Source organism: Brassica rapa, unplaced genomic scaffold (assembly GCF_000309985.2).
Source record: "Brassica rapa cultivar Chiifu-401-42 unplaced genomic scaffold, CAAS_Brap_v3.01 Scaffold0137, whole genome shotgun sequence".
NCBI lineage: Eukaryota > Viridiplantae > Streptophyta > Magnoliopsida > Brassicales > Brassicaceae > Brassica > Brassica rapa.
In genome coordinates this window covers 17,148-43,122 of record NW_022610081.1, presented here as the reverse complement: position 1 = coordinate 43,122, position 25,975 = coordinate 17,148, and the positions used below count along the sequence as shown (strand labels likewise).

The window sequence follows — 25,975 nt, the reverse complement described above, 5'->3', positions numbered from 1 at the left end:
GACCAGTAACGGTACGAGTCGGAATGAGTTCGTCCTTTTCATTCTTCACTACAGTGATACCTCCCTTTTTGGGTACAACATGTACGGGCTTACCCATTTGCTATCCGAAATAGGGTAAATAACTCCAGCATCAAAGAGTTTTATAATTTCCTTTTTAACTACTTCCTTTAGATTCGGATTCAATCTCCTTTGCTGCTCTATTGACGTTTTAGCATCATCTTCCAAGTTGATCCGATGCATGCAAAGATCGGGAGAGATTTCCAGGAATGTCATCGAGAGAATACCCGATCGCTTTCCTGTACTTGCGTAATTTATTCAGCATAAAGCAAGTTCTCCGCTAGTGAGATTGGCATTGACGATAACAGGGTAGGACTGGTCATAAAGGTAAGCGTACTTAAGACCGCTGGGTAGAGGTTTTAATTCTACCTTTGGTGCTTTATCTTTAGACCAATTTGATTGCGAGGGAGGTTGTCGATCGACGGTATCTTGTAGGTATCGATCGATGACAACTTGTGAGTCGTCATTTTCTTCTATGTTTGCAACTTCGATGCTAGCGTCCATTAGTCGCATGTAATCGTCTGTCCTATCTGATATGCTGAAAATTTCATTTCCCACGTGGTTAAGGGTGTCTTCTAAGGGGTTGTCTGAACACATTTAGGAAAGAGTCTTTTTCATCCTCAGAAACTTTTTCCACGTAGAAGGCCTGGTCATCTATTAGGGGTCGCTTAATCAGTTTTTCCATATCAAAAGTCATCGAGATATCCCCTATGTTCAAATTAATTCGTCTTCTTTGACGTCAATGATTGATCCAGCTGTAGCTAGGAATGGCCGACCCAGAATGAGGGGGTCTTTGGGTTCTTGTCTTATTTCAACACAACAAAATCCGTAGGCACGATGCAATCGTTAATCTTTATGGGAACATCTTCGAGAATTCCTTCGGGTACCCTAATAGATTTATCAGCTAAAACCAGGGAGTTCGGAGTTGGCATAAACTCTTTATATCCTAACGTTACTGCAACAGAGTAAGGCATAAGATTCACGCTAGAGCCGAGGTTACATAATGATCTAGGAAAGCACGTGTTTTCTATTTTACAATCTAAGACGAAACTACCAGGATCTGGTCTCTTTGTTGGAGTTTCTCCTTTAATCATAGCACTTACTTCTTCTGAAATAATCATAACGCTATGTTCTGCAATGGGTAGTTTGGAGATGTCATCTCCTTTATATACTTCATAATCGAAGGTGCTATTTTTATAGCATCACTAAGGGACATCTCAACAGAAATTTTGTCTAAGGCTTTCTTGCAGATCGCGTTTTCTAATGATTTCTTAGTATGCGTTTTAGGAGGAAAAGGGGGTAAAGTCCTATAGACTCTTTCAATTACGGGTTCGGGTTGAGTAGACCGTCGATCGACGGGTTTTTCAGGTTGTCGATCGATGGTAGGTTTTTCAGTTTGATCGACGTCAGTTCTGTATTGTCGATCGATTTCGTCCTGAATCTCCGTATCTTCTTCTAGTTTTAAGTCTATTGCCTTTTCCTTAGCCTTTTCAGTGGTGGTTTTCCGGTTCTCTTGAGATGGATTTGGGTCAAGATCGTTAAGAAGAATAGGATGAGAGTTGCTTTTTCAGGTCTTGTCGGTGTCGTCAGGTTTTCCAACATCTGTGTTATTCCTCGTATCTGCTGCGAGGTTTTTCCTGCTGCGCAACATTACGGCACTGACTTGACGTCTCGGGTTTAAATCAGTTCTCCCGGGAAGACATCCAGCATCTCTCTTTATGGCAGTTGCAATCTCAGCTACTTGACCTTCTAATTTCCGGATTAGTTCTCCCAAAGAATCTGCTTTCTCCATTAATTCTCCGTAAACCATATTTATTTTTCCGTAAAACTCTGATTTTGTCTTACGGTTGCCAGTAAGAGCTTGTCTGATATTGAACCTCTCTCTTCCGGTACGTGATTTTACAGCAGTGTCATAAGCTTGGGTAAAGCTATCGACATTAAGCACAGAGTAGAGATCGGAACAGTTCGTTCCTTCATCCAAATAATCATTGGTGTCAGACAAAGCGTTGTCGTCGATCTGGGCTATATCAGATCAGTGTTTGTTTTGAAGAAAGGAATGAAGGGATTTAAGGGAATTCTTAATTTCTATCAAATCAGAGTTGTCTTTTGGGCTTGTGGCTTTTTCTATCTCTTCATCCATCTTTTCATAGGATCTTCCCGTTGTCATATTCTTGATAAGACGTCTAGCTCCTTCGGGATTCCTAGTGATGAAATTTCCATCACTCACTGTATCGAGTGTGGTTTTATAGCTCAAGTTAACACCTCCATAAAAGATGTTAAGAAGTTGTGGTTCTGAATAACCGTGATGGGGACATTCAAGTTCATAGCCTCTGAATCTTCCCCAGGCGTTTTTAAAAGATTTGCGTGGACCTTGGCAAAATGTAGAAATTTGCTTTCTTACTTCCCAGTAGCGTTCATCAGTGAAAAATTCTCTAAGGAAGACACTGCTAAACAGTTTAACCACCTGAGGGCTTCTCCTTCTAGGGAGAATGAGAATAGTTTGCAACGATCATATTCGTCTGGTATTAATTCTTCCAAAGTTTCAATGTGATCTTGTGGGTGTTCTGGGAGGGATCCACGGAATGGATTTTGACGAACCATACGGTAGTAATCTGCGTTAAACTTAGATTTCTTGGTATCGTCTCCTGGTATTTTGATAGCGGACCTATTGGAATATGTCCTACCAGGATCAAGGTAGTCTTGTATGGACAATTTTATATCTTCATCTTTAGTTAAGGTGGAATTTTCCTTAACAGGGATTTCAGTCCCCTGTTCAGTTTGGCTAGCTTCATTGCTCGTTTGACCATTTAGTTCAGTTTGGACTACTTTCTCATTAGCGGGCTTGGTAAGAGAAAACTTACCTGCTTCCAGCTGGGCGGTATCGATCGATGTTGTTAGCTCTGTATCGGTCGATTCTTCTGACTCAACGTCGCTCGATGGAAACGTGTCTCCGTCGATCGATGGTTGGTCGCGGTCTGTGTTCTCCATTCTTTGTGTCTGCGTAACAGATTAAGAAAGAAAACTATAGCAAGTTTTTCGTAACAAGTCTATACTAAATTCTAAATTAAATCTAATGGTAATAAGAAAGAGTCTCCGGCAACGGCGCCAAATTTGATATCACTCAAATTACCCTAAAGAGTGTTACCCTCATCAAAAGAGGTTCAGATGTAGTACTTAGGGATCGAATCCACAGAGACTAAGATTACTCAACAGACTTAATAATTAGAAATGAAGATAGACTAAAAGGTTTTAATAGTTTTAAAAGCAGTAAATGATAAATCAAAAATAATAGTGAAACGATAGATTGAATTGAAGTGGTTTCAAGAATGGGAAAGTAGCTAGATTCAGGTAAATCTCAGGTATGAAATGTACGCACTTAGTTTAGACTAAAGGGTTTGATGGTTTTTGAACTAAACAATGATTTGACAGGATAGGTTATCTTCGATAGATCTCGGATCTCAACTGTCGTATTTTAATCTCGAGAGAGTGTCGATCGATGTGACTTTATGTTCATCGACCGATACACCTTTGTAACGATCGATCGACAGAACGATAGTTGCATCGATCGATGGTTATTCTAGCGAGCTTTGCGAACAAGTTTAACTTGTCCTCTAACCTTCTCAGACCAACTGTCGTTGCGCCTGAGTTAGTTAGATCACGCAAGTGGGTTCAGGAATTGAGGGGAAACGGTTAGTTGGACTCAATTAATCCTAAGATCTAAAATGAAGGTGATCAATCTTAATTTTAGCATTAAGTTCACAAGCAATGAAAGAACAATCAAAACACCTTTTTAATAGTCATATTAGCAGTACATAATTTCAACCATGGTGAGAAACCTAAATCTTACAATTGGTTTACTCAAACATATTCATGAGAGACAAAGTCATGATGGTGTGAAATAAACTTAAATGAAACATAGAACACAGATAGATAGAGTAATAGAAATAAAGGAGTTCAAGATCTTCTCTGTTTTGCAGTCTCAGATCTATCTCTCCAATCCTAAGCTCTTCTAATGGTAGCCAAAATGCTCCTTCTCCAAAATAGGTCCTTTTGCTAGTGTCTACTTAAAAATGATACAAAACCCTAGTACATATAGCCTAACAGGCGGCTAGGGACTTAAGTTGCAAATAATAGATCTTCTGAGAAATGAAATCTTTTAATTTGCGATCTCGTTCGTGTGACTGGGCATCGATCGATGCACATGTATGTTTGTCGATCGGTGGTAAGTGATTATGGTCGACCGATGTTGCGCTTCAAGCGTCGATCGATTTTCCTTGCGTAAAAGCATTCCAAAATGTCCCAAAAGTATCATTTCCTTCCATCAGGTGAATAAACCTGTAAATTGCTTTGAAAAGACTCTAAAACATGATTAATAAGTCTTAAAACCTATATATACCATGTATAAAAACGGGTGAAAATCATGGTATATCAATCGCTCATGAAATGTTCCACGCTTTGCGAACGAAACCAAGTGGACGAAACAAAAGGATGGCCATCAAGACAAACATGAGCAAAGCATATGATAGGATGGACTGGTCTTTTATTGAAGCTGTCCTGCGCAAGATGGGTTTCTCAGAAACTTGGATCAGCTGGGTCATGCGATGCATTACATCGGTGAAATATAAGGTTCTCATGAATGGAGAGCCAAGAGTGAATATTATTCCAGGTAGAGGACTACGTCAAGGAGATCCTTTGTCTCCTTTCATTTTTATTCTATGCACGGAAGCACTCGCTAGCCTTCTTAATTATGCAGAGATCCAAGGGAAGATAACAGGGATGCGTGTTACACGCACGTGTCCGTCGGTATCCCACCTTCTCTTTGCTGATGATAGCCTTTTCTTCTGTAAGGCGGAGCCCCGTGAATGTGAAGAAGTAATGAAAGTAGTCAGGAAATATGGTAAAGCATCTGGTCAATGTATCAACTTTGACAAATCATCCTTACTCTTTGGTAAGCGGATTAATGCAAATACTAGACAAGAGATTAAAGATGCACTTGGGATACAGAATGAAGGAGGAATAGGAACATACTTAGGCATCCCCGAAGACATAAGTGGATCTAAATGCAAATTTTTTGCATTCCTGAAAGATAAGCTGATACATAGAGTGAATGGATGGACAGGTAGATGGCTCTCAAAAGGTGGAAAGGAAGTGCTGATTAAATCAATTCTGCTCGCTCTTCCGACATACATCATGTCGACTTTCCTGCTCCCATTGGAGATATGTGAAAATTTAGCCAGTGCCATCACTCAGTTCTGGTGGAGTTTGAATCCACCAAAAAGAGGAATACACTGGGCGAAATGGGAAAAAGTCTGCCTACCCAGAGAGGAGGGTGAAATTGGCTTCCGATTGATTCATGAGTTTAATCTGACGCTTTTGGCTAAACAACTATGGAGACTAGTACAGTTTCCTGATTCTCTGGTGGCCCAAGTCTTACGGGGAAGATATTATAGATTGAGCTCTCCACTGAGAGTAAACGCTGCTAGCAGCCCATCCTATGTGTGGACTTGCATTTCTGCTGCAAGGAAATTGCTATTACTGGGAATTAGACAGAAGATACACTCAGGTTATGAGGTTAAGGTATGGGAAGATCCATGGATTCCATCGAACCCCGCGAGGCCAGCTGCCCCCATAGCACCAGTGATGCATCCTAATATGAGATCTTATTGATCAGGGATTGAAGGATTGAGATGTGGGACTATTGGAGAACTATGTTCATCCTGAGGATATACCACTCATAAGGAGTTTGGCCATAAGCTCAACTCATCGTCGTGATACTTTCTGCTGGAACTTTACAACACAATCAAATCTGGATATTGGGTGGCTCAAAATTTATTAAAGTTAACGGAGAAAAATGAAGTTTTGGAGCCAAGTATTACAAAGCTCCAAGCTTTTGCGTGGAAATTGAAGACTCCTACGAAGATATGTCATCTTATATGGCAGTTGTTAACTGGTCATGTGGCAGTAACGAGGAACTTAGTTAGACGTAATATGAATGAGAGAGAGATAAGGAGAAGAAGATGGCGGAGACTGTGCATTCTCCGATCGTGGCTTTTGCATTGATGCTATCGCTTCTTGCTCTTTGTCCACCTTTCGTCATTCTCCTGTAAGCTCTCATCATTTTTTGTTAGTCTTTCTCATCAGACCGACTCGCACAGTATGTCACCCCCTTAGTTCATAGCTTAGATCAAATAAGTGAGTGAAAGTGTTTCAGATTTTGAAACTTGTAGATAAGATACTGATACATTGTATGAGCTTCCTTGTTCTTTGACTGAGATTGTGAGTTTTCAAATTAAGCAAACATGGGTGGTAGATTTGTTGGTCCATAATATTTTCTTTTGTTTGCTTATAAATTTATGGGGACCTGTGTGCCATTTTTATTATGTGATTTATCATTCACATCTTTCATTATATTCCAGATATGGAGAGTTGAGTTTGACTGCAGTAGACTCCTTGAAACATAATTTTTACACCTCTTTTATTGATGTTTAGTTTCATTCCTTGATAATGCAGATGGTTCACCAGGATGGTTCTGTTGTTCAGACCTTTGGCTTCTTGTGGGAGAATGGAGTTTAAGGGCTCATCAACATATGGCCAAGACCCACTGCCATCGCTTGGAAGATTATCTTTTGCTACGGAGCATTTGAGGCTGCTCTTCAGCTTCTTCTTCCTGGTAAAAGAGTTGAAGGCCCAGTTTCTCCAACGGGAAACCGACCAGTTTACAAGGTCCGACAGATGGCTCTACTTAAGTATCAGTTAGCCTTGTATGTGATGGAAATAAACAACTGTGTGGTTTTGTTCTTGTACGACAATGGTTTGGCAGCATATTTTGTGACACTAGCCACCTATCTTGGTCTTTAGTGGTTAGCAATGTTTAATTCTTTCGAATGCTTTATGTTGGATTACGTTTTGACAGTATTTATGCTTTACGTATATGAGTTGAGTTGCCTTTTGCTATTCAGGTTCGGGCATATTCAACCCTGCAATTGTCTACGATCACTTGGGTGCAATATTTTCGGCACTGATATTCGGATGCTTCATATTTTGTGTTTTGTTATACGTAAAAGTAAGTGTGTCTACTAATGTTGAGTTTGTTTATTTTTAATGTTTTTAAAACTCTGTCTTTTTGTCTGTACCAGGGTCATGTTGCACCTTCATCAAGTGATTCTGGTTCATGTGGTAACCTGATTATCGACTTCTATTGGGTGAGTTATTCCTGCTGATCATAAAGTATTCAATACTTATCATAACAGTCATAGATGAGAACTTATCTCACTCTTTGCGTCCAGATTATCATTATCACAATCCAATTTGTGGCAATCTTATTCTCAATGTATCCTTTGCGTTGGGCTTTGCAGGGCATGGAGTTATACCCTCGAATTGGTAAGAACTTTGACATCAAGGTTTTTACTAATTGCAGATTTGGTATGATGTCTTGGGCTGTTCTTGCCGTCACCTACTGCATTAAGCAGGTACTTTTAGATATATTCCCACTTTTTTACGACATAACCTGGATGTTTCTTTGAGTCCTTATTTGATCAGAGAGCCTCACCCTTCTAATGTGTGGTCCCTATACTTTTCTTTACCAGTATGAAATAAATGGGAGAGTATCTGATTCAATGCTTGTGAACACCATTCTAATGCATGTGTATGTCACAAAATTTTTTGGGTGGGAAGCTGGTTACTGGAACAGCATGGACATCGCACATGACCGAGGTATGCGTCTGGTACATATATCAAAAGTACATCACCGTGAACAAAATTTTCTGCACTGTTTGGCCATAATATCCTTGTGGGTTTTGGTTATATGGCTAATGCAGAAGCAAATGATTCAGATTTTTCAGCTTTATAATTGGTGATTTTTCCATAATAATTGTTGATTTTTCAGCTGGCTTCTACATTTTCTGGGGCTGTCTAGTGTGGGTGCCTTCTATTTATACATCTCCAGGCATGTACCTTGTGAACCACCCAGTCCAACTTGGAACTCAGGTGCAAAATATTTGAACTTCATAGATGAATATAGAAGGAATAGATACAATAGAAATAATACCCTGTCTGTTACAAATGAAAAAAAGTCTTAAAGATACCACTTTCATGGGAAAGAAAAACAATTCAGGTTTTCTAAGGTAGTTCTAGTAATTGAAATACTTGGTATCTTTCATTAAGTCTGGTAATTGAAATACTTGGTATCTTTCATTACAGTTGGAACAAGAGAGTTATAATTTGAACATATGTTTAAATCGTTGCATACTATGGCTCAAAATTATAGATTTCAGATATCAGTCTATGCAGTAGCATAACTCTATTAGTGATACGCTATCGATGGTACAATAGTTGGGACATCTATGCGTATTTCTATCTCTTAGACTTCATAATCTCCTTCACTGGTGTGCAGTTGGCAATATACATTCTGGTGGCGGGGATTCTCTGCATTTACATAAACTATGACCGCGATAGACAAAGGCAAGAGTTCAGGAGGACAAACGGGAAATGCTCGGTTTGGGGCAAAGCCCCATCAAAGGTACGATCATAATACACTCTTATGAAGTTAGATTACTCCTTTTTCCAAGTCGTAACCTTTTTTTATGTGTATGAACAATTTTTATTCTCTCGGTTTGTTGCAGATTGTGGCGACATATAAGACAACAGCTAGTGAAACTAAAACCAGTCTTCTCTTAACCTCTGGATGGTGAGTTTACACTACTTTATGCTATTACAACAATCAATATTACATGTTGTACATCAGATCAAATGTATTTTGATGGTGCAGGTGGGGATTGGCTCGACATTTCCATTATGTTCCTGAGATCTTAAGTTCTTTCTTCTGGACCGTACCAGCTTTCTTTAGTAACGTAAAATTTTCTCCTTAGAAAGGTTCCTTTACACATGTACTCTTGGGAGGGGCTCAGCTTCATGACTAGCACGGTGGACTTTCCTGATAGGTTGCATCCAGAGACTCTGGCGTGCACTAATCTGGAGGAGGCAAAGGTGTTCGTCAATGTTGATGTCTCGAAGACTCTGCCAAAAGAAATTGAATTCTAAAAGGAGGGTAAGGAGTTCACAGTAGAGTTCCATTATCCTTGGCTTCCAGCAAGGTGCAATTTGTGTGAGAAATGGGGTCATACTGAACGAGTTTGTGTGAAGCGTGGTAAAGCCAAAAATAAGAGTGATGATCTGATTAAAAGTGGTGAGAAATCAAAGGAAGGAAAGAAAGAGCAGGCGAAGGGTTTGGAGGTTTCAAATGAAGAATCCAAAGAAGAGGGTATGAAAGAAAATCAAGAAGAGAGTAATGGTAATCAGGAGAAGAGTCTAGTATCAAATTGGAAGTTGGTCTCACCAGAGAAAGTAGGGAGATCACCTTTGGGAAATGTCACTGAAGTTCTGATCTCTGCATCAAAATTTGCGGTGTTAAATATGGATGATGTAGAAGAAGTTGAGGAAGGAGAAATAGAGGATGATAAGCTAGAGAGTTATTTGGAGGACAATTTGGAGGATATGGATAAACTAAGAGAGATATAAGGCGATCTTTTGGAAGATGATATACTGGAGCAACAGAGTAGAGGCAAGGACAAAGCAGTAACAAAAAAATGGTTGATAAGGGGGCCAAAGGCGAAAGCTCAGGATGCAAATCCGGCTAAGAGCACAAGGCTTTCTCGGAAAAAAACTGATATGTCGTGCTTCTTTTGGAATGTGAGAGGATTCAACAAATCTTTAAAGCATTCAGAAGTCAAGGAGTGGATAGGAAATAAAGAAATGAAGTTTGGTTGTGTTTTGGAAACAAGGGTGAAAGAGAAAAATGTTGAAAGGATAATAAGGGAAAGTTTAAAGGAGTGGTCGGTGATGACGAATTATGATTATAATCCTGGAGGAAGAATCTGGGTTTTTTGGAGGGAGTCTGTTTGTGTTACCCCAGTGTACAAGTCTGATCAACTGATCACTTGTTCAGTGAGGTTAGAAGATGAGGAGGAGTTTCTCTGTACGTTTGTTTATGCAAAAAATCAGAGTGAGGAGAGGAAGGCGTTATGGGATGATCTCTGTCATCACCATGACTCAGCTATGTTCAAGAATAAAGAGTGGATTACTATGGGAGATTTTATCGACATATTGGATGGGGAAGAAAATTCAAGGTTCTCGAGTTTGGGAAGAGTTCCTGGTGGGATGAGAGATTTTCAGAGGGCGGTGCTTCACTGTCATCTGTCTGATTTGGGTTACCAAGGACCTCTGTTTACTTGGAGTAACAAACAGGATAAAGGAATTATTTGCAAGAAGCTTGATAGGGTATTGATGAATGATGCAGCTCTTAAACGGTTCTCAAACGCTTATTCTGTATTTGAGGCAGGGGGATGTTCAGACCATATGCGTTGTCGAATTCATCTGAAGCCATCCCAGGAGAAAATTCGAAGACCCTTTAAGTTTGTAAATGCTATTGGTACACTGCCAGGGTTTCTCCCTATGTTCCATGATTTTTGGGATAGTACAGAGGTTCTCTTTCACTCTACTTCAGCTCTATATAGATTTTCAAAGAAGCTCAATAACCTGAAACCGCTGATAAGGGGTTTGGGAAGAGAAGGTATTGGCAATCTAACTAAGAGAACTAAAGAGGCTCATGAGTTGTTATGTGAAAAGCAGAAGCAAACTCTTATACATCCTAATGAGATAGCAGCTCAGGAGGAAGCGGAAGCATACGAGAAGTGGCTGCACGTAGCTATGCTTGAAGAAAACTTTCTCAAGCAACGCTCAAAATTGCACTGGTTAGGTGTTGGTGATCAGAACAACAAAACTTTCTACAATGCCATCAGAACACGACAGGCTCATAATATGATTTGAGAGGTGAGAAAAGGAGATGGTACTACTGTCACTGATCAGCAGGAGATCAAACAGGAGGCAGAAAGGTTTTTCTCGAATCTTTTGAATATTAGTCCAGAAGAGTATAAAGGGACCACAGTGGAGGAGCTGAGTGATCTTATGGGGTTCAGATGCAGTTTGGATGATTGTAGAGATCTAGAGGCTGAAGTACCAGAGGAGGAAATTCGAAAAGTTCTCTTTTCTATGAAAAGCAACAAGTCTCCAGGGCCGGATGGGTTTCCATGCGAGTTCTACAAGCTGATTTGGCCAGTGCTTGGGCGTGATTTTGTTGTGGCTATTCAGTCGGTATTTCAGTTTGGTTTTCTTCCTAAAGGTGTGAACTCTACAATCTTGGCGCTAGTACCTAAGAAGACTGATTCCATGGAAATGAAGGACTATAGGCCCATTGCTTGTTGCAATGTCCTATACAAGGTAGTGTCCAAGATTTTAGCCAACAGACTGAAGAAGCTTTTTCCAAATATCATCAGTGATAATCAGTCAGCTTTTATTAAGGAGCGGTTGCTAATGGATAACGTTTTGCTAGCCTCTGAGATGGTGAAGGATTATCACAGAGAGTCTGTTTCACCGCGGTGTGTTATGAAGATAGACATCTCGAAGGCTTTTGACTCGGTTCAGTGGGAGTTTGTTCTGAAGGGTTTGGAAGTAATGGGGTTTCCAGGAAGATTTATACATTGGATCAGACTATGTATTACGAGCCCGTCCTTCTCAGTCCAAGTTAATGGAGAACTTGCGGGTTACTTTCAGAGCTCGAGAGGTCTCCGTCAGGGTTGTTCTCTTTCTCCGTATCTATTTGTTCTTTGTATGGACATCCTGTCAAGGAAAATAGATAAAGCCGCTGTAGCGAAACAGTTCAAACTTCACCCAGGTTGTAACTCTATCTCCCTCACTCATATGTGCTTTGCAGATGATTTGATGGTGTTTGTAGAGGGATCAAAGGTATCTATAGAAGGAGCTCTTGCAGTGTTTGATTAATTTGCGGCTTGGTCGGGACTGAAGATAAGTATTGAGAAGTCTACAATATATATGGCAGGAGTATCCGAGGAAGAGAAGAGCAGAATATTGTTGAACTTTCCTCTAGCGGAGGGTACTCTCCCTGTTAGGTAGCTGGAACTTCCTTTGATGACCCAGGGGATGAAGAAGCAAGACTATCAGCCTCTAGTGGAGAAAATAAGATGCATAATCAACACCTGGACGAGCAGATTCTTGTCTTATGCCGGAAGATTGCAGCTGATCAAAGCGGTGTTAATGAGCATCGTTAACTTCTGGTCGGCTGCGTTTCGTCTGCCGAGTCAATGTACTAAAGAAGTAGAGCAACTATGCTCAGCTTTCCTCTGGTCTGGTCCTGTTCTTAGGACCACGGTGCTAAAGTTGCTTGGAGAGATGTCTGCAGAGAAAAAGTTGAAGGTGGTCTTGGTATAAGGGTACTGAAAGAAGTGAACTTAGTGTGTGGTTTGAAGCTCATTTGGAGGTTGTTGGCGGGGAAATCTTTATAGAGTAAATGGATAAAGGCAAATCTGTTGCGAGAGAGAAGCTTTTGGGAAGTGAATATTAAAACTCAAACTGGATCTTGGATGTGGAGGAAGATGTTAAAACTCAGGGAGATAGCAAAGAGGTTTTACAGGAAGGAAATAGGTAATGGGCGCCATACTTCTTTCTGGTTTGAAAAATGGAGTGATCGAGGAGTTATATATGATCTGTTGGGGGCTAGGGGATTCATTGATTTGGGTATACGCAAAGAAGCTACGGTGGAAGAAGCGGTCTTTAGCTCAAGACGTAGAAGAAGACATCGGGTGGAGATTCTAAATGATATTGAAGTGGAGCTGACTAATATGAGAACAACGCTTAGTGAGGAGTTAGAGGACGTGAGTTTGTGGAGAAGGGAGTCGGGTTATCATGCTTCCTTCTTTGCAGAGGACGTGAGTTTGCGGAGAAGAGAGTAAGAGGAGTGGATGGTGCTTTGCAGTTTTGGTTTGGTACTAGAGTGTGAATATTGGGGTAGTTATTTTTTTTTGGGGCTTAACATAGAGTAAGATGAGAAAAAGATAGACTAAGAGATGCATACATTGTAGAAAGGTTTTTTTTTAGGAATAAAATTTAACATTCTTCAAAAAAAAAAAAAAATTCTCCATCTCCATCTCTTTGGTCTGTTTTATAATCTTTTGTTGCAAGAGATACATTAAAGACTATTATTGTTTGAACCAGTTCTTGCCATACTTCTACGTCATATACCTCACGATTCTTCTCTTTGATCGAGCCAAGAGAGACGATGACCGACGCCGATCAAAGTAAGCTACCAAACCTGAATGGTTTTTTTTGTCATATATATACGCATTCTATTTTTTCTCACTCTCGATTTGTTACATCTTTTTTTGTAAAAGGTATGGGAAATATTGGAAGTTTTACTGCGAAAAAGTGCGACACATGATTGTTCCTGGTATTTATTGATGGTCTCTGTTGTCTTCTCTGTTTTTGTTTCGTTCATTCAAACGTTAGAATCGTCCAAAGACCCAATAATTAGATCTTTTTTGCTGATTTTGTAAGCCACTTGAGAATTTCTAGCCATGGGTTTCTCTAGATTATGCATTTAAATTTAGCCTAATGTTTATCAGTTTTAGATTATATCTTGATTGTACCCTTTTCATTCTCATAAAATAAGTTCATAATTCATATAGGAATTAGGATTCCATTACCAGTTCTTTTGTGTGTAGTAGCTAACTCTTTACCTATTTAGTGTTGAAACTTGAAAGAGCTTTTTAATCAACATCCACGTATTACTTCGTTTTTACTTTAAAATAAAGTAATTTTAAAACTAAATTGAGTTTTATTTTAATAGTAGTGTTCCGTCCCCTGTACTACGTACGGGCACAAAAATTCATATGTATGTTTTATGAAACTTGAACATGTATAATTAGATTTGGCGAAGATCCAATGAGCTAAGTAACCGATGAGATCCTCAACAAAATTTCCTTTCTGATATACTGTGTTGTGATCTGATCCACTAAAATGATTTGGATTCTCTAGTCTATATACTGTGTTGTCAGAAGATTTCACTCTTTTTTTTAAACACTTAAACAATCTCATTTTTTGATAATAAAAAAACAATCTCATTTAATATCAATCAAATGTAGTAATACAATGATCTGGGTATCACAACTGAATTAAAAAAAAAAAAAAAACGATGAAACAAAACTGTAGTGAAAACATAGCTAGAGATATACCAATAGGCACCATTCTCATAATAATAAGAACGAGCACTTGTTCCTTGTACTCACCAGTAGGTGATGTAAGAATGCTCAAAAAGTAACAGAACAATTGACCATCTTCGGAGGAGAAACAAACCAAAAACTTTGGCTCAAAGGGATCAAACTCCATGGTATCTTTACTTCAGACTGTAGTTTCCTCATTCAAGAAACATTAGCCATGCCTAGCATTGTATAACTAAATATGCTGAGCGCGAGTAACACTAACACGTAATCACCGTAGGACCGTGATTTCGTGTCAGCTGGTCCAGAGACCAAGGATTGATTTTATTGAAGCATATCCCAAGAACCTCCACTTGTTGTTGGAATTCAGATACACCATATATGTATGCTCGTGTCCATCACATGTGTATGCTGATGACAGTTTAAAACTAGCAAGAGAAGGCAGAACGGAACCGGAACAAACACCATCCGACCACCCTACAATCTTACGTCATAAAATAAGGAATAGTACAACCCGGACAGAACAAATTGATGAAGACTAACCTCATCTGCTTGAAACTGTCGGAAGGCTCAACAAAGATAAGAACATATGTGGCTAAAAGCCCACATAGAACCCATGGATCACTGAAGGTGAGATAGGACGGAGACTAAGCCAAGAGAGAACCTCAACTATCGGTACCTAATCGACGCCAATCCAAAGTAGTGTCAAGCCATATCCGTAATAGACATGACCAATATTGCTACGATATAAACTCCACAAAACTCTATAGAACACACATAACCTACATCAAAACAAAGAATAAGAAGACATGGACCTTCTTCGGCGCTGTCGAAGAACTTCTTCGACAGACACCAGAGAGACGGAGATCTACCGCAAAAAAAAACAGCCTTGGCGGATGAGAGGAAGGAGAGAGGGAATTAGGATTTCTTTTGATGTAGTCCGAACTTTTTTTCTTTTCTAAAAGTGATGGTCCAATTAGAGCCGGCTTATTGGGTCGTAGTGGGCTTGGGAGGCACTGGCCCGTAATCCTTCCACCGTCGAAAGCGGGAGGTGGATGCTGCTTTGTGAAACCAGCCTCACGCAGTCTCCTCCACTCTAAGAGTGTCCGAACCACAAGCCTCTGCCGAGTCCGAACATTCAACTCCCGACTTGGAACAGGCAGGCCAGTAGATATCCTTTCCGAGTCCGGCCCAATGTCCCATCACCTTATTGTCCCCACTTGGATTACAAGCCCGCATTACCAAGCTCGACAGAAGATTTCACTCTTGTATCGACATAGTTTTGACTAGGCGTGGGCATTTTGGGTATCAGTTCGGTTCGATTCAGGTATTTTGAGTAACAAGTAATTTGGGTAGAGGGCTAGAGGATCCATTTACTACGAGATTCATTTTCGGTTCGGTTCGAGTAGTTTCAGGTTCGGTTCGGATAGTAAAACTAGGAACCAAAAAATATGTGGAAAATGTTGGTTCTCATTTGGTTCCAGTTTCAGTTTGGTTATTTCGGGTAGTTCGGGTAATTCAGGTTGAATTTCAAGTATTTTTCAAATAATAATGATGATTCAGATAAATATTTTTGGATATTTCAGATTACTTTGGATATTTTAGATACAAATATTCGGATAATCGCAATACTTTCAAGTAGTTTAGATACTTTGTAATAATCTAGTTTTCTTCAAATGCTTTCGGATACTTTTAACAGATTTTTAAATTATAAATATATAATTATTTATGTTATGTGTATATTATTAATATTTTTATATATTACGGTACCCATTCAATTGGTTCTGGTTCGGTTCGGTTATTTGGGATATAGAAATATAGGAACCATTTGAACATTTGGGTTTACGGTACGGTTTCGGGTATTTCGGTTCGGTTTCGATTTTTTTGCCCAGATCTAGTTTTGACCTATCCCACACCATCATGCACCAGCTCTAAAATGAGTCACTTTGACTTTGTTTCTTTCACATCTTTCTTGCGCCAACGGTTAAAACAAATAAATTTGGTTCACGATCTATTCTTCATGATGTATTTTTTCTTTTATCGGCAACATAACTGTTTTCCTATCTATACTATTAGTTTTCCTATCTATATTATTAATAGATAATGTACCTTTTTTGTAGTACCTTTTTTGTTTTGAAAGTATTTGCAGATCAATGTCACTGCTTTATTTAAAACCTATGCTTTTTTTTTATTTAAGATATTAAAACATGAATTTTTTTTTTTTGAAATTCCCTTGGTTTTCTTCTAATATTACAACAGTACCACTGCTTTAATTAAATTATTAATGTTGTTAATTCAAACTAAAAACAGAATATTTTCCCTAATATATTCCATGACGTTACATTTTTGGCATTTTAAAAATAGAAAGAAAATAAAATGTGGATCTCCGTTGGAAAGAAAATAGGAAGAAAATAATGGCTTTTTGGCATTTTTCTTTTGTTAAATATTTAGCAGAAGAAGTCGTCAAATCTCAAGCCTTTTTTTCTGAGATCTATGTTCTCTCTTCTTCTTCATTTTTAGATTCGGTTGGTTAGTTAATATAGCGAAAACCTCAAAAACTATTATTGAATAGGAAGACTATTGAAACAATTATTATATAGCAAAGACTAAACTAAACTTTTATTATCAATTTGAACAAAAAAAAACTGTTATTATCTATAACAACTGATCTCATGGGTCTAGGTGTTATTATAAAGCAAGGATTAAACTTTTAGAGTCGGTTGTTTGCGGAAAAAAGAAAAGTCTCCAACTTTTGAAACTGTTACCGAATAGCAGGACTATATTTCATATTCAGTTGTTTTACATCTTGCTGATGTTCAGAGGGTTTGAGTGTGTTATTTGAGTTATTCTTTATTGTATTTTAAAATGCAGATACCGCTTGCTCTACTCAACTTATATCTGTAGAGATGGTTTGAGATCTTATTTATTTACTCATGCCAAACATTTGCGATTTTATTTATTTTAGAAATTTGACACCTCAAATCTACTCTATTAAAATAGAGTCTTATTTGAATTTACTGTGGCATATATTAAAATTATACCTATTAAATATGTTGTGATTAAATATAGACACCTTCTATTATACCATCTTTAATAACTTTTATATTTATCTTTGTTTACATTTACACTACATTAGATTAACCCTATATCTATACTATTAAAAGGGAAGGAGTCCTAAAAAATCTACCTATAAAAGTTGTTTGGATCCTTTCATTAAATTACTAATATTTTGATCTTACTTTAAAGTTATACTACCAATATGTTACCATATATTTTTCTAACAATAATTTAATCGCTACTTATTATTTTTAGGCCCACATTTTTATACACGTTGATATCGGATCCTAACTACATCTATACTTTATTTGGTAGACCTTATGATACACGAAAATATGGAAATGCTCCTGCAATGTCACATGTTTGCCTAACGTGTTTTTAATGCTTCTCTTTGACTATGGACAATGAGAATGCAGCCATATATGATGTCAATACTCTTATTCAAATTTGACTTATTCACATAAAAACCATTAGTGTTACAGAGCACATCGACTATTATTACTTTCGATACATACCACAAGGTCCACAACTAACTCAAGATTTCATTATTATTTTTATCTCACCATCTTCTTAAGTTTTAAATAAAAACTAAACCCAATACCAAAAAAACCTAAAGCCTATATAGATTATATGTAATCTCAAAACTATAAATTTTTTAAACTTAATAAATCTATATATTGTCAGATTTATGAAATATTATAGGATATATTTAATAGTTCTCACAAATTATTAACTTCTTCCAAATGAATTTTAATTTAAAATAAAAATACATAAATAAATGCAAAACATATATTTTCGTGACTATTAGCTTTTTTTACAATTAATCTACCAAATTGATTTTGTATCATGCTGATATGGTTCACGCAAAATATTTTAAAATTTAGACGAGATTTACACAATTATTCTTCTATCTAGCAACTTACCAAATATACCTATTTACTGTTAATAAATATATCCTACCAACATTAAGAATATAAATAGTCAAATTTATATCAATCATAAATACTATATATTAGAATAGATTTTGAAGAGATTTTAGCTACGAGAAATATTCTGAATTGTATCACCCTATTGGTACTCATTCATTCATTTCTTATGTAATTAAGTTTACTAAAATTATATATATATATATATATATATATATTCCCTTAAAAATTATATACATGGTTGAACTGTTGCCCATATCGCTGATTATATAAGTTTCTTTTTTTGACAACACAAATTTATAATGTTATACAATATCTTATAATCTAAAATATGAATATAATTTATTACAATTTTGTAAGAATTAATGTAAGTTCTATATTCTGGTTTTCAAAGTGTGTAAACGGTTGTACATGATATATATCATTTGTGATCTATTTTAAAATAATTATACATACATCATAACACATATCATATATTTATAATATACTTTACTTTTAAAATATAAAATTTCAAAATATTAAAGGTGAAATAATCAATTTTTATTTATAGTTTAAAAATATTGCAAGTCAGAATATTTATAAATAAAATTAATTTATTTTGTTTGATAAAAATAAATTGTTAGCTAGCTAAAATAGGTTAAACAAAAGAGACTCATAATACGAGTCAAAATTATCCAAAATTATCCAAAATCTCTAAAATTATAGTTCAATTAAAATAGCAAAATAAATTAAATACACAAATTTAAAAATAAATCATAAGAAATGTTAAAACATATAAATTATTTATAAAATTATACTTTTTATAAGATATATGGCCTCATTTGAAAATCTGGAGAGAAGTTCCGTTTATCGACAAAACACATTGAGATTGGTATAAACTTTCACTAGGTTTGGAATACCTAAGTTAAACAAGATTTTTCTTTTTTGAAAAAATATTAATCTCGCGCTTCAAAGCTTGATTCAAAAGTTTGAATTAACTTTTGAAAAAATATCATCCAATTTAAATGGGATTTTATCGGGTCAACCAATATTGGATAGCGGATTAAAGATAGATTTTTACGTTTTCACCGAGTTTTATCAGATTTTTATATATAAGGTTTTAACAAAATTCATACCGGATTATATATGAATCACCTGATTTACTTCTGAGACTGTAGGTTTGGATCACGTATGAAAACACTGCTACAAATATTAAAAATTCTACAAATATATACTATTAGATTAGTTCAAAATTTGCCAAGTAATTTTTTTGTATCATCAACTCAACAAGTGTAACTCTTACAAAACACACACAAAATGCAATGATGATGTTGTAACATAAGAATATACATATATATTCTAAAATAAACTATTTGATAAATTATATAATTTTGTAACTTAATAATATACTTCAAAACATCAAAACCAAAATAATAATTCATATCAAACATTATTATTACTTGGAAAAAAAATCCGCGCTTCAAGCGCGGATCAAAATCTAGTACTCTACTAAAATAGAGTCCTATTTGAATTTACTGTGGTATATTTTAAAATTAGACCTATTAAATATGTTGTGACTAAATATAGACACCTTCTATTATGTATTTATCTTTATCTACATTTACATTACATTAAATTAACCCTATTTAATTAAAACAAGTATCTTCCACATAAATAAAAAATTACTGATTAGAATTGGTTGAATGATTGATTATACCTAGGTGTAGTTTCTCATTTTCTGGGTTTTGGATTATTAAAATCTGTATTCTTTCTATTTTATTCAGAAAAAAAAAATTGATTCCTGGCGTTTGATTATTAGTTGTTGATATTCAAATGCATGATCAGTGTTCATAGATTCATTGGTAATTAAATCTGGAAAACAAAAGTTGTTGATTTGGTTTAAGATTCCAAGAACAGGTCGTCGAATATCTCAGTCATCTCCATGTTTGTCTTCGCTTTCCTTCAGAAACTCACTTAGGTCGGACTTTGTAAATTGCAATCATGTGGCCGCTTTGCCTTCTGGAGTTTCCAGTGGATTCGATAGTTTCTTTTCAGCGTCATGATTCAAATCTCCACTGATGTTTCATCTTATTGGCTTATTTAAGTGCTTTCTTAATAATCCACATGACCAGTAAGCTTCATGCATGATCAACTCACGTCGACTCTGCTTTTTTTTTTTCTGATTGGTGATCCTTGATTCTGGCTTTCTTAATAAGATCATTTTTCCGATAATTCCTTTTTCCGTCACAAACGAAATGGGAACACACTGATAATATAACCTCCACCCATGTTCTTTCTTTATATAATTGGTGTGATCTAATATTTTAACAAGCTTCAATCTTGATTAATTTGTGTTTTTGGTTTTTCACAAGGAAGGTATGGTGATGGAGAATGAGTAATACGACACCTTAACCGTCAAAACTGATACTTTCGAAGCTAACACTAAAAAGACTAGTTAACAGTTTTTTTCTTTTTTTTTGTATCATCAATTTCTTGTGGGAATATGAGTAAAGAAGTTTTAAACTTTTTTCTGGTTTGATTTTGTCTCAGGCAAGGACAGTTCATCGGAGATTCTCAAGCTACTACAAACTTTCAGGTGATGATTAGATGATTTTGTTCACATTGCAACTGTTTCTTTGGTTTGGATTGTTGTTTACTAGAACCCTGATGATTTAAAAGTTCTGTTTTTTTGGTTCAAGGTGATGGGATCAGTCCTTGCGATTAAACATATTACTCACATTTTTCTTGAGATTGAAAAAAGGTCCAAAACTAAACATAGCAATCAATTACGGTGCGTACTAACCGAGGTGATACTAAAATTTTCATAATGCTGTTCTCAGTGAGACTAGCAAGAAAGATCCCAAGAGGTTTATCCATGAAGACCTGGATTAGTAGTACTGCTAAGTTAACTCTCCATGTTCTTGGAGCTGATCTTACCGCCTACCGGTAGATGCAACGGTATGAACCTATACACACAAAATGGAGTTTTTGTAATTGATTTTCAAACAAAAGTTGATGTTTGTCTTTGTCTCTTCGTTTTATTGAGTGTTTGCTTGGAATGATACCTTTGCAGGTTATCAGATGGGCTTCTGTAGGTGAACGTATAACAAAATACATTTTCTTTTTCAGAAAAAAAGATTCTCTGGAGCTCTTTGTTTTTGAAAAAAAATCCTAACACGAAGAGAATTGTACACCAACATGTTCTGTTATGAAGTCATGACAGACATGAAAGCTGGATCATTGGTTTTAGGTTGTTCTTTGATGTGTTGGTCTTTAAGGATACCACTATCATGGGTCCGGTTATTTAAGAAAAATAATTTGAGAAATTGTAAGTTTGCTTGATATGAAAAAAGTAAAATGTTCTTTTCACTTTATCATTAGTCTTAAGTTGTTTTGTATCCAAGCGACATTTCATTAGACATATAACGCAGTAGATCTCAAATATATTCAATACGAAAAACATGAAATATAATTTTATTTTTCAAAAACACTAACAAATTTTTAAAAACTATTAAATAAAATTAGATAGAAATATTTTTATCTATGTTATATTATTGCCAAAAAAATAAAATGAAGGTAACTGTAATGTAAAATATATATTATTAAAACAGAAACATTGTGTTGGACCTAACATTTATTTTATAAGTTTTGAAATTAAATACATCTTCCTACTTTATAGTTAATGCTACATTAAATCACTAATATTCTTTTCCTTATACTACTATCAATGTTTCCAAACAATATAGTCATTTTTTTATACTACTATCCATTTTCCCAAACAATACTATAATTAATCTTATGTCCAAACAATATAAAATATTGGAACTTATCTTTTTAATAACCAAATATTTAAATAAATTAAATAATTAAAAAATATTCAAATTTTTTATAAAAAACGAAAATAAATAAAACTTACTTTTACAGGTTTAAATACTACAAAAAATTTCAATCAATGATAAATCAATTAAATTAACATATTATTTTATTTATATTTACTAAATAATGGTTCTATCATTTATTTAAGTAAGATAACAATTCAATAATAGCCATTACATAAAAAAAAAATATATAAACATTATACAGTGTACAATAACTATAATAAAAAAAATAATTGTGAAAAAATGTTCAAAATATATGTTATCTAAAGAAAAATGCTTAATACTAATTGTTAACAAAAAATTTAAAGCGATTATAATATAAATGATTAACAAGAAAAATTACAAAAAACAATTATAATAAAATTAATTATGTTATATAAAATGGAGTAATATGATCAAGACATTTATAGTTGTTAATTATATCTATTATTTTCTCTATCAAAATTTTGTAGAAATGTCATAATTTAATAAAATTGTAAAATAATAAACTTTAAAATTGCGATTAAAAGGTGACAAATTATGAAACTATAGCAATTTAAATCAAATTGGATATGTTAACATATCGGACATCCATCGGTTCAATTGGTTAGTCTCGGATATAGTGATTTTTATAAATATGGATATTTTTAAAACCTAAATTGAATTATCGAATCACCGGATTAACCGATTTGGCCTAAATTGAATTATCGAATCATCTATATTATTAAAACAGAAACATTGTGTTGGACCTAACATTTATTTTATAAGTTTTTAAATTAAATACATCTTCCTACTTTATAGTTAATGCTACATTAAATCACTAATATTCTTTTCCTTATACTACCATCAATGTTTCCAAACAATATAGTCATTTTTTTTATACTACTATCCATTTTCCCAAACAATACTATAATTAATCTTATGTCCAAACAATATAAAATATTGGAACTTATCTTTTTAATAACCAAATATTTAAATAAATTAAATAATTAAAAAATATTCAAATTTTTTATAAAAAGAGAAAATAAATAAAACTTACTTTTACAGGTTTAAATACTACAAAAACATTTCAATCAATGATAAATCAATTAAATTAACATATTATTTTATTTATATTTACTACATAATGGTTCTATCATTTATTTAAGTAACATAACAATTCAATAATAGCCATTACATAAAAAATAAATATATAAACATTATACAGTGTACAATAACTATAATAACAAAAATAATTGTGAAAAAATGTTCAAAATATATGTTATCTAAAGAAAAATGCTTAATACTAATTGTTAACAAAAAATTTAAAGCGATTATAATATAAATGATTAACAAGAAAAATTACAAAAAACAATTATAATAAAATTAATTAAGTTATATAAAATGGAGTAATATGATCAAAACATTTATAGTTGTTAATTATATCTATTATTTTCTCTATCAAAATTTTGTAGAAATGTCATAATTTAATAAAATTGTAAAACAATAAATTTAAAATTTGGATTAAAAGGTGACAAATTATGAAACTATAGCAATTTAAATCAAATTGGATATGTTAACATATCGGGCATCCATCGGTTCAATTGGTTAGTCTCGGATATAGTGATTTTTATAAATATGGATATTTTTAAAACCTAAATTGAATTATCGAATCACCGGATTAACCGATTTGACCGCGGATTCGGATCAAATTTAAAAGCATTGATTTAAATGCAAAGAAAATTCAAATAAACAAAATTCTTACAAATTAAAAAAATATTTATTAATTATTAGTAAAAAATTTCATCATAAAATAATCCGCACTTGCAAAGCGCGGGTCATGATCTAGTAAAAATTTAAATAGAATGGCCACACAAACAAATCAACAATACTATTATTTACACAATATAACAAACATAATTTACCTTTTCATAAGAAAAAAGATCTATAATTATAAATGAAAGGCTACCCTACATTTTCTTTCGATTATACCTGGCATATATTCAAGAATAGGTCAAGAATAGGTATCTTACATGATTTAATTTTACATTATGTTTGTATCAAATGATTATGAGACATATTAGTCCCTTAAACATATTAAAATATAAATAATTAGTTTCAACAACCACCAATATATAGTAACTTATTTACCAAAAAATATAGCTACTTAATCCTTATTTAGAATAAAAATATTTAATGTTTCAAAATGATATGGGTTTATTTTGATCACAGCTGTAGAATATACATATTACCTTTAAAAGATATATGTACGTAATTAATATATATATATATATTCTGACTTGTTATATAATCTTGAAGTATACAAATTTCTAAACATATTTAAAATATAAAAATATTCAATAAAACAAAATAAAAAAAAACAAAAAACAAAACTGAAATGTAGCTACCTAAATCATAATCGACTCGAAAATTACATATCCCTATTCAGACCAAGACACTCAAATTCAACTTGAAATTTTATCAGGTTCTTAACACTATTATTTGAACCAAACCAAAAACTAAAATAAGCAACCCAAACCAAAGCCAAATTCATAAATAACAGAACGGTTGTTTTTAAAAATGAAATCCAAACATTGCAACTAAACTGGAATCAAACCGAAAACCAAAAATGCAATTTGGCAGTAAAGTTTGTAAGATGTCATTAAATCATAAAATTGTAATCTAAAAACATAAATTATAAATAATCCCTCGCAACCGCGCGGGTCAGAATCTAGTTATGCTTAAAGAGAGAGAGACTTAGCCATATATAGGTATTTTCAGTGTTACTATTTCAATATTTAGAGTTTAAGTTCAGGGTTATTTTATTTGAAAAACATAAAAATATGAGTTTAATATTGTGAATATTTTTAGGTATTCTAAGGATAATAACAAAAAATGATCATGTTTTAGAGATAGAGATTAAACAAGGATAAGAAACTAATGAGACATTAGTTGTGGACATATTATCTGAAACCGGAAAAATAAACTGAAGCTAAACAAAAACTTGACAGAAATTTACAAAAACTCGAACGATTCTTATTTTTCTAAATTCAAAACATTAAAATCGAACCAAAAATCGAACGGCCACCAGAATATTTAAAATATTAATTTATATATAATATAAGTTATAAATAAAATATTCAAAACCCCGAATTATATTAATGACCTGTTTTTTTGGATTAAACTTCGAATTTTCGGCTTTTTAGATTTTTTGGCTTTGAACCCGAATTAACCTAAACTATTTCTAATTTCTTTCACTTCGAATTTTATGAAAAAATAAAAATCTGACTCGAACCCAACATTATCAAAACCGATCTGATCCAAAAAAAAATGTATAGTTCCTAAACACCATTATGCATCATCAGCTCGACACTAGTCCTCAGCTAAACAGCCTAACTTTACTCAGCGCTACGAGCTCGCCACATGATCTCGGCTCATTAGCCCAAATTCTCAGCCCATTTGCTTGGTCCGTTAAGCTTAGCCTAGCTAAGGCAAACCGACTTAGGACAAAGGGGATATGAGGTTCACTTATAAAAAGAGAAAAAAGGGCTACCAAGGAAAGGCTCCAAATTTGAATTCAACAGATACTGACGGCTAAAAATTATGGTTTTACACTTTACTCTTCTAGCCGACTTGTATTTTTCCAGCCAACTCTAACGACCGCTGGCTAGTTTTTCCTCTTATTCATACATTCTGTAATCTCACTCTTTTCTGATTAATAAAACAGCTTCGAAATAACACACAATCAAGTTTTGTTTTCTCTTATTCGAATCCGACAAAACTCAACTCAGATTCAACAAGCTATAGGAAGATGGAGAAAAATTGTTGGAGGTGTTGCAGAAGTAAAGCCATCAAAATTAATTTATATTACTTTTTCTAATATAAACACACTAGTAGCGAAATTTAAAAAGGAAAATATCATTTAAATCATCAACTTTTAAATTTGATTGAAATAAAACACAAACTTTTTCAAAAAAAAAACACTTAAATTTATCGACAAACCATTTTAATCATAAACTTTCGTTGATCACATCATTTTAGTGCTATCGTTAGT

The 25,975-nt window shown here is 34.4% G+C and overlaps 1 protein-coding gene across 7 annotated transcripts; it reads left to right on the top strand.

Annotated features, from left to right (window-relative positions):
* Nucleotides 1-3,931: 3,931 nt before the first annotated feature.
* LOC103848761 (7-dehydrocholesterol reductase) lies at nucleotides 3,932-25,011 on the top strand. Of its 7 annotated transcripts, none has more exons than XM_033283026.1 (12): nucleotides 3,994-6,160; nucleotides 6,568-6,917; nucleotides 7,017-7,120; nucleotides 7,194-7,259; nucleotides 7,413-7,526; nucleotides 7,644-7,770; nucleotides 7,943-8,043; nucleotides 8,450-8,575; nucleotides 8,679-8,743; nucleotides 8,825-8,906; nucleotides 13,123-13,205; nucleotides 13,299-24,927. In XM_033283026.1, exons 5-12 carry the CDS (start codon nucleotides 7,416-7,418, stop codon nucleotides 13,363-13,365), a joined length of 762 nt encoding a protein of 253 aa, XP_033138917.1. In that variant the 5' UTR covers nucleotides 3,994-6,160; nucleotides 6,568-6,917; nucleotides 7,017-7,120; nucleotides 7,194-7,259; nucleotides 7,413-7,415; the 3' UTR covers nucleotides 13,366-24,927. The 7 variants fall into 7 exon arrangements, 3 of the variants coding, with proteins under 3 accessions (XP_033138916.1, XP_033138917.1, XP_033138918.1); XM_033283027.1 differs by having other exon boundaries at nucleotides 6,999-7,120; XM_033283025.1 differs by having other exon boundaries at nucleotides 3,983-6,160; nucleotides 7,017-7,259.
* The last annotated feature ends 964 nt before the right edge of the window (nucleotides 25,012-25,975 follow it).

What these genes read in the sequence shown, in the direction of transcription:
- LOC103848761 (XM_033283025.1), top strand. Translation starts at nt 7,137, where the DNA reads ATGTTGAGTTTGTTTATTTTTAATGTTTTTAAAACTCTGTCTTTTTGT. An exon ending in GGGGCAAAGCCCCATCAAAG is followed by an intron (nt 8,576 to 8,678) that starts GTACGATCATAA and finishes GGTTTGTTGCAG; the next exon opens with ATTGTGGCGACATATAAGAC. An exon ending in CTTCTCTTAACCTCTGGATG is followed by an intron (nt 8,744 to 8,824) that starts GTGAGTTTACAC and finishes TTGATGGTGCAG; the next exon opens with GTGGGGATTGGCTCGACATT.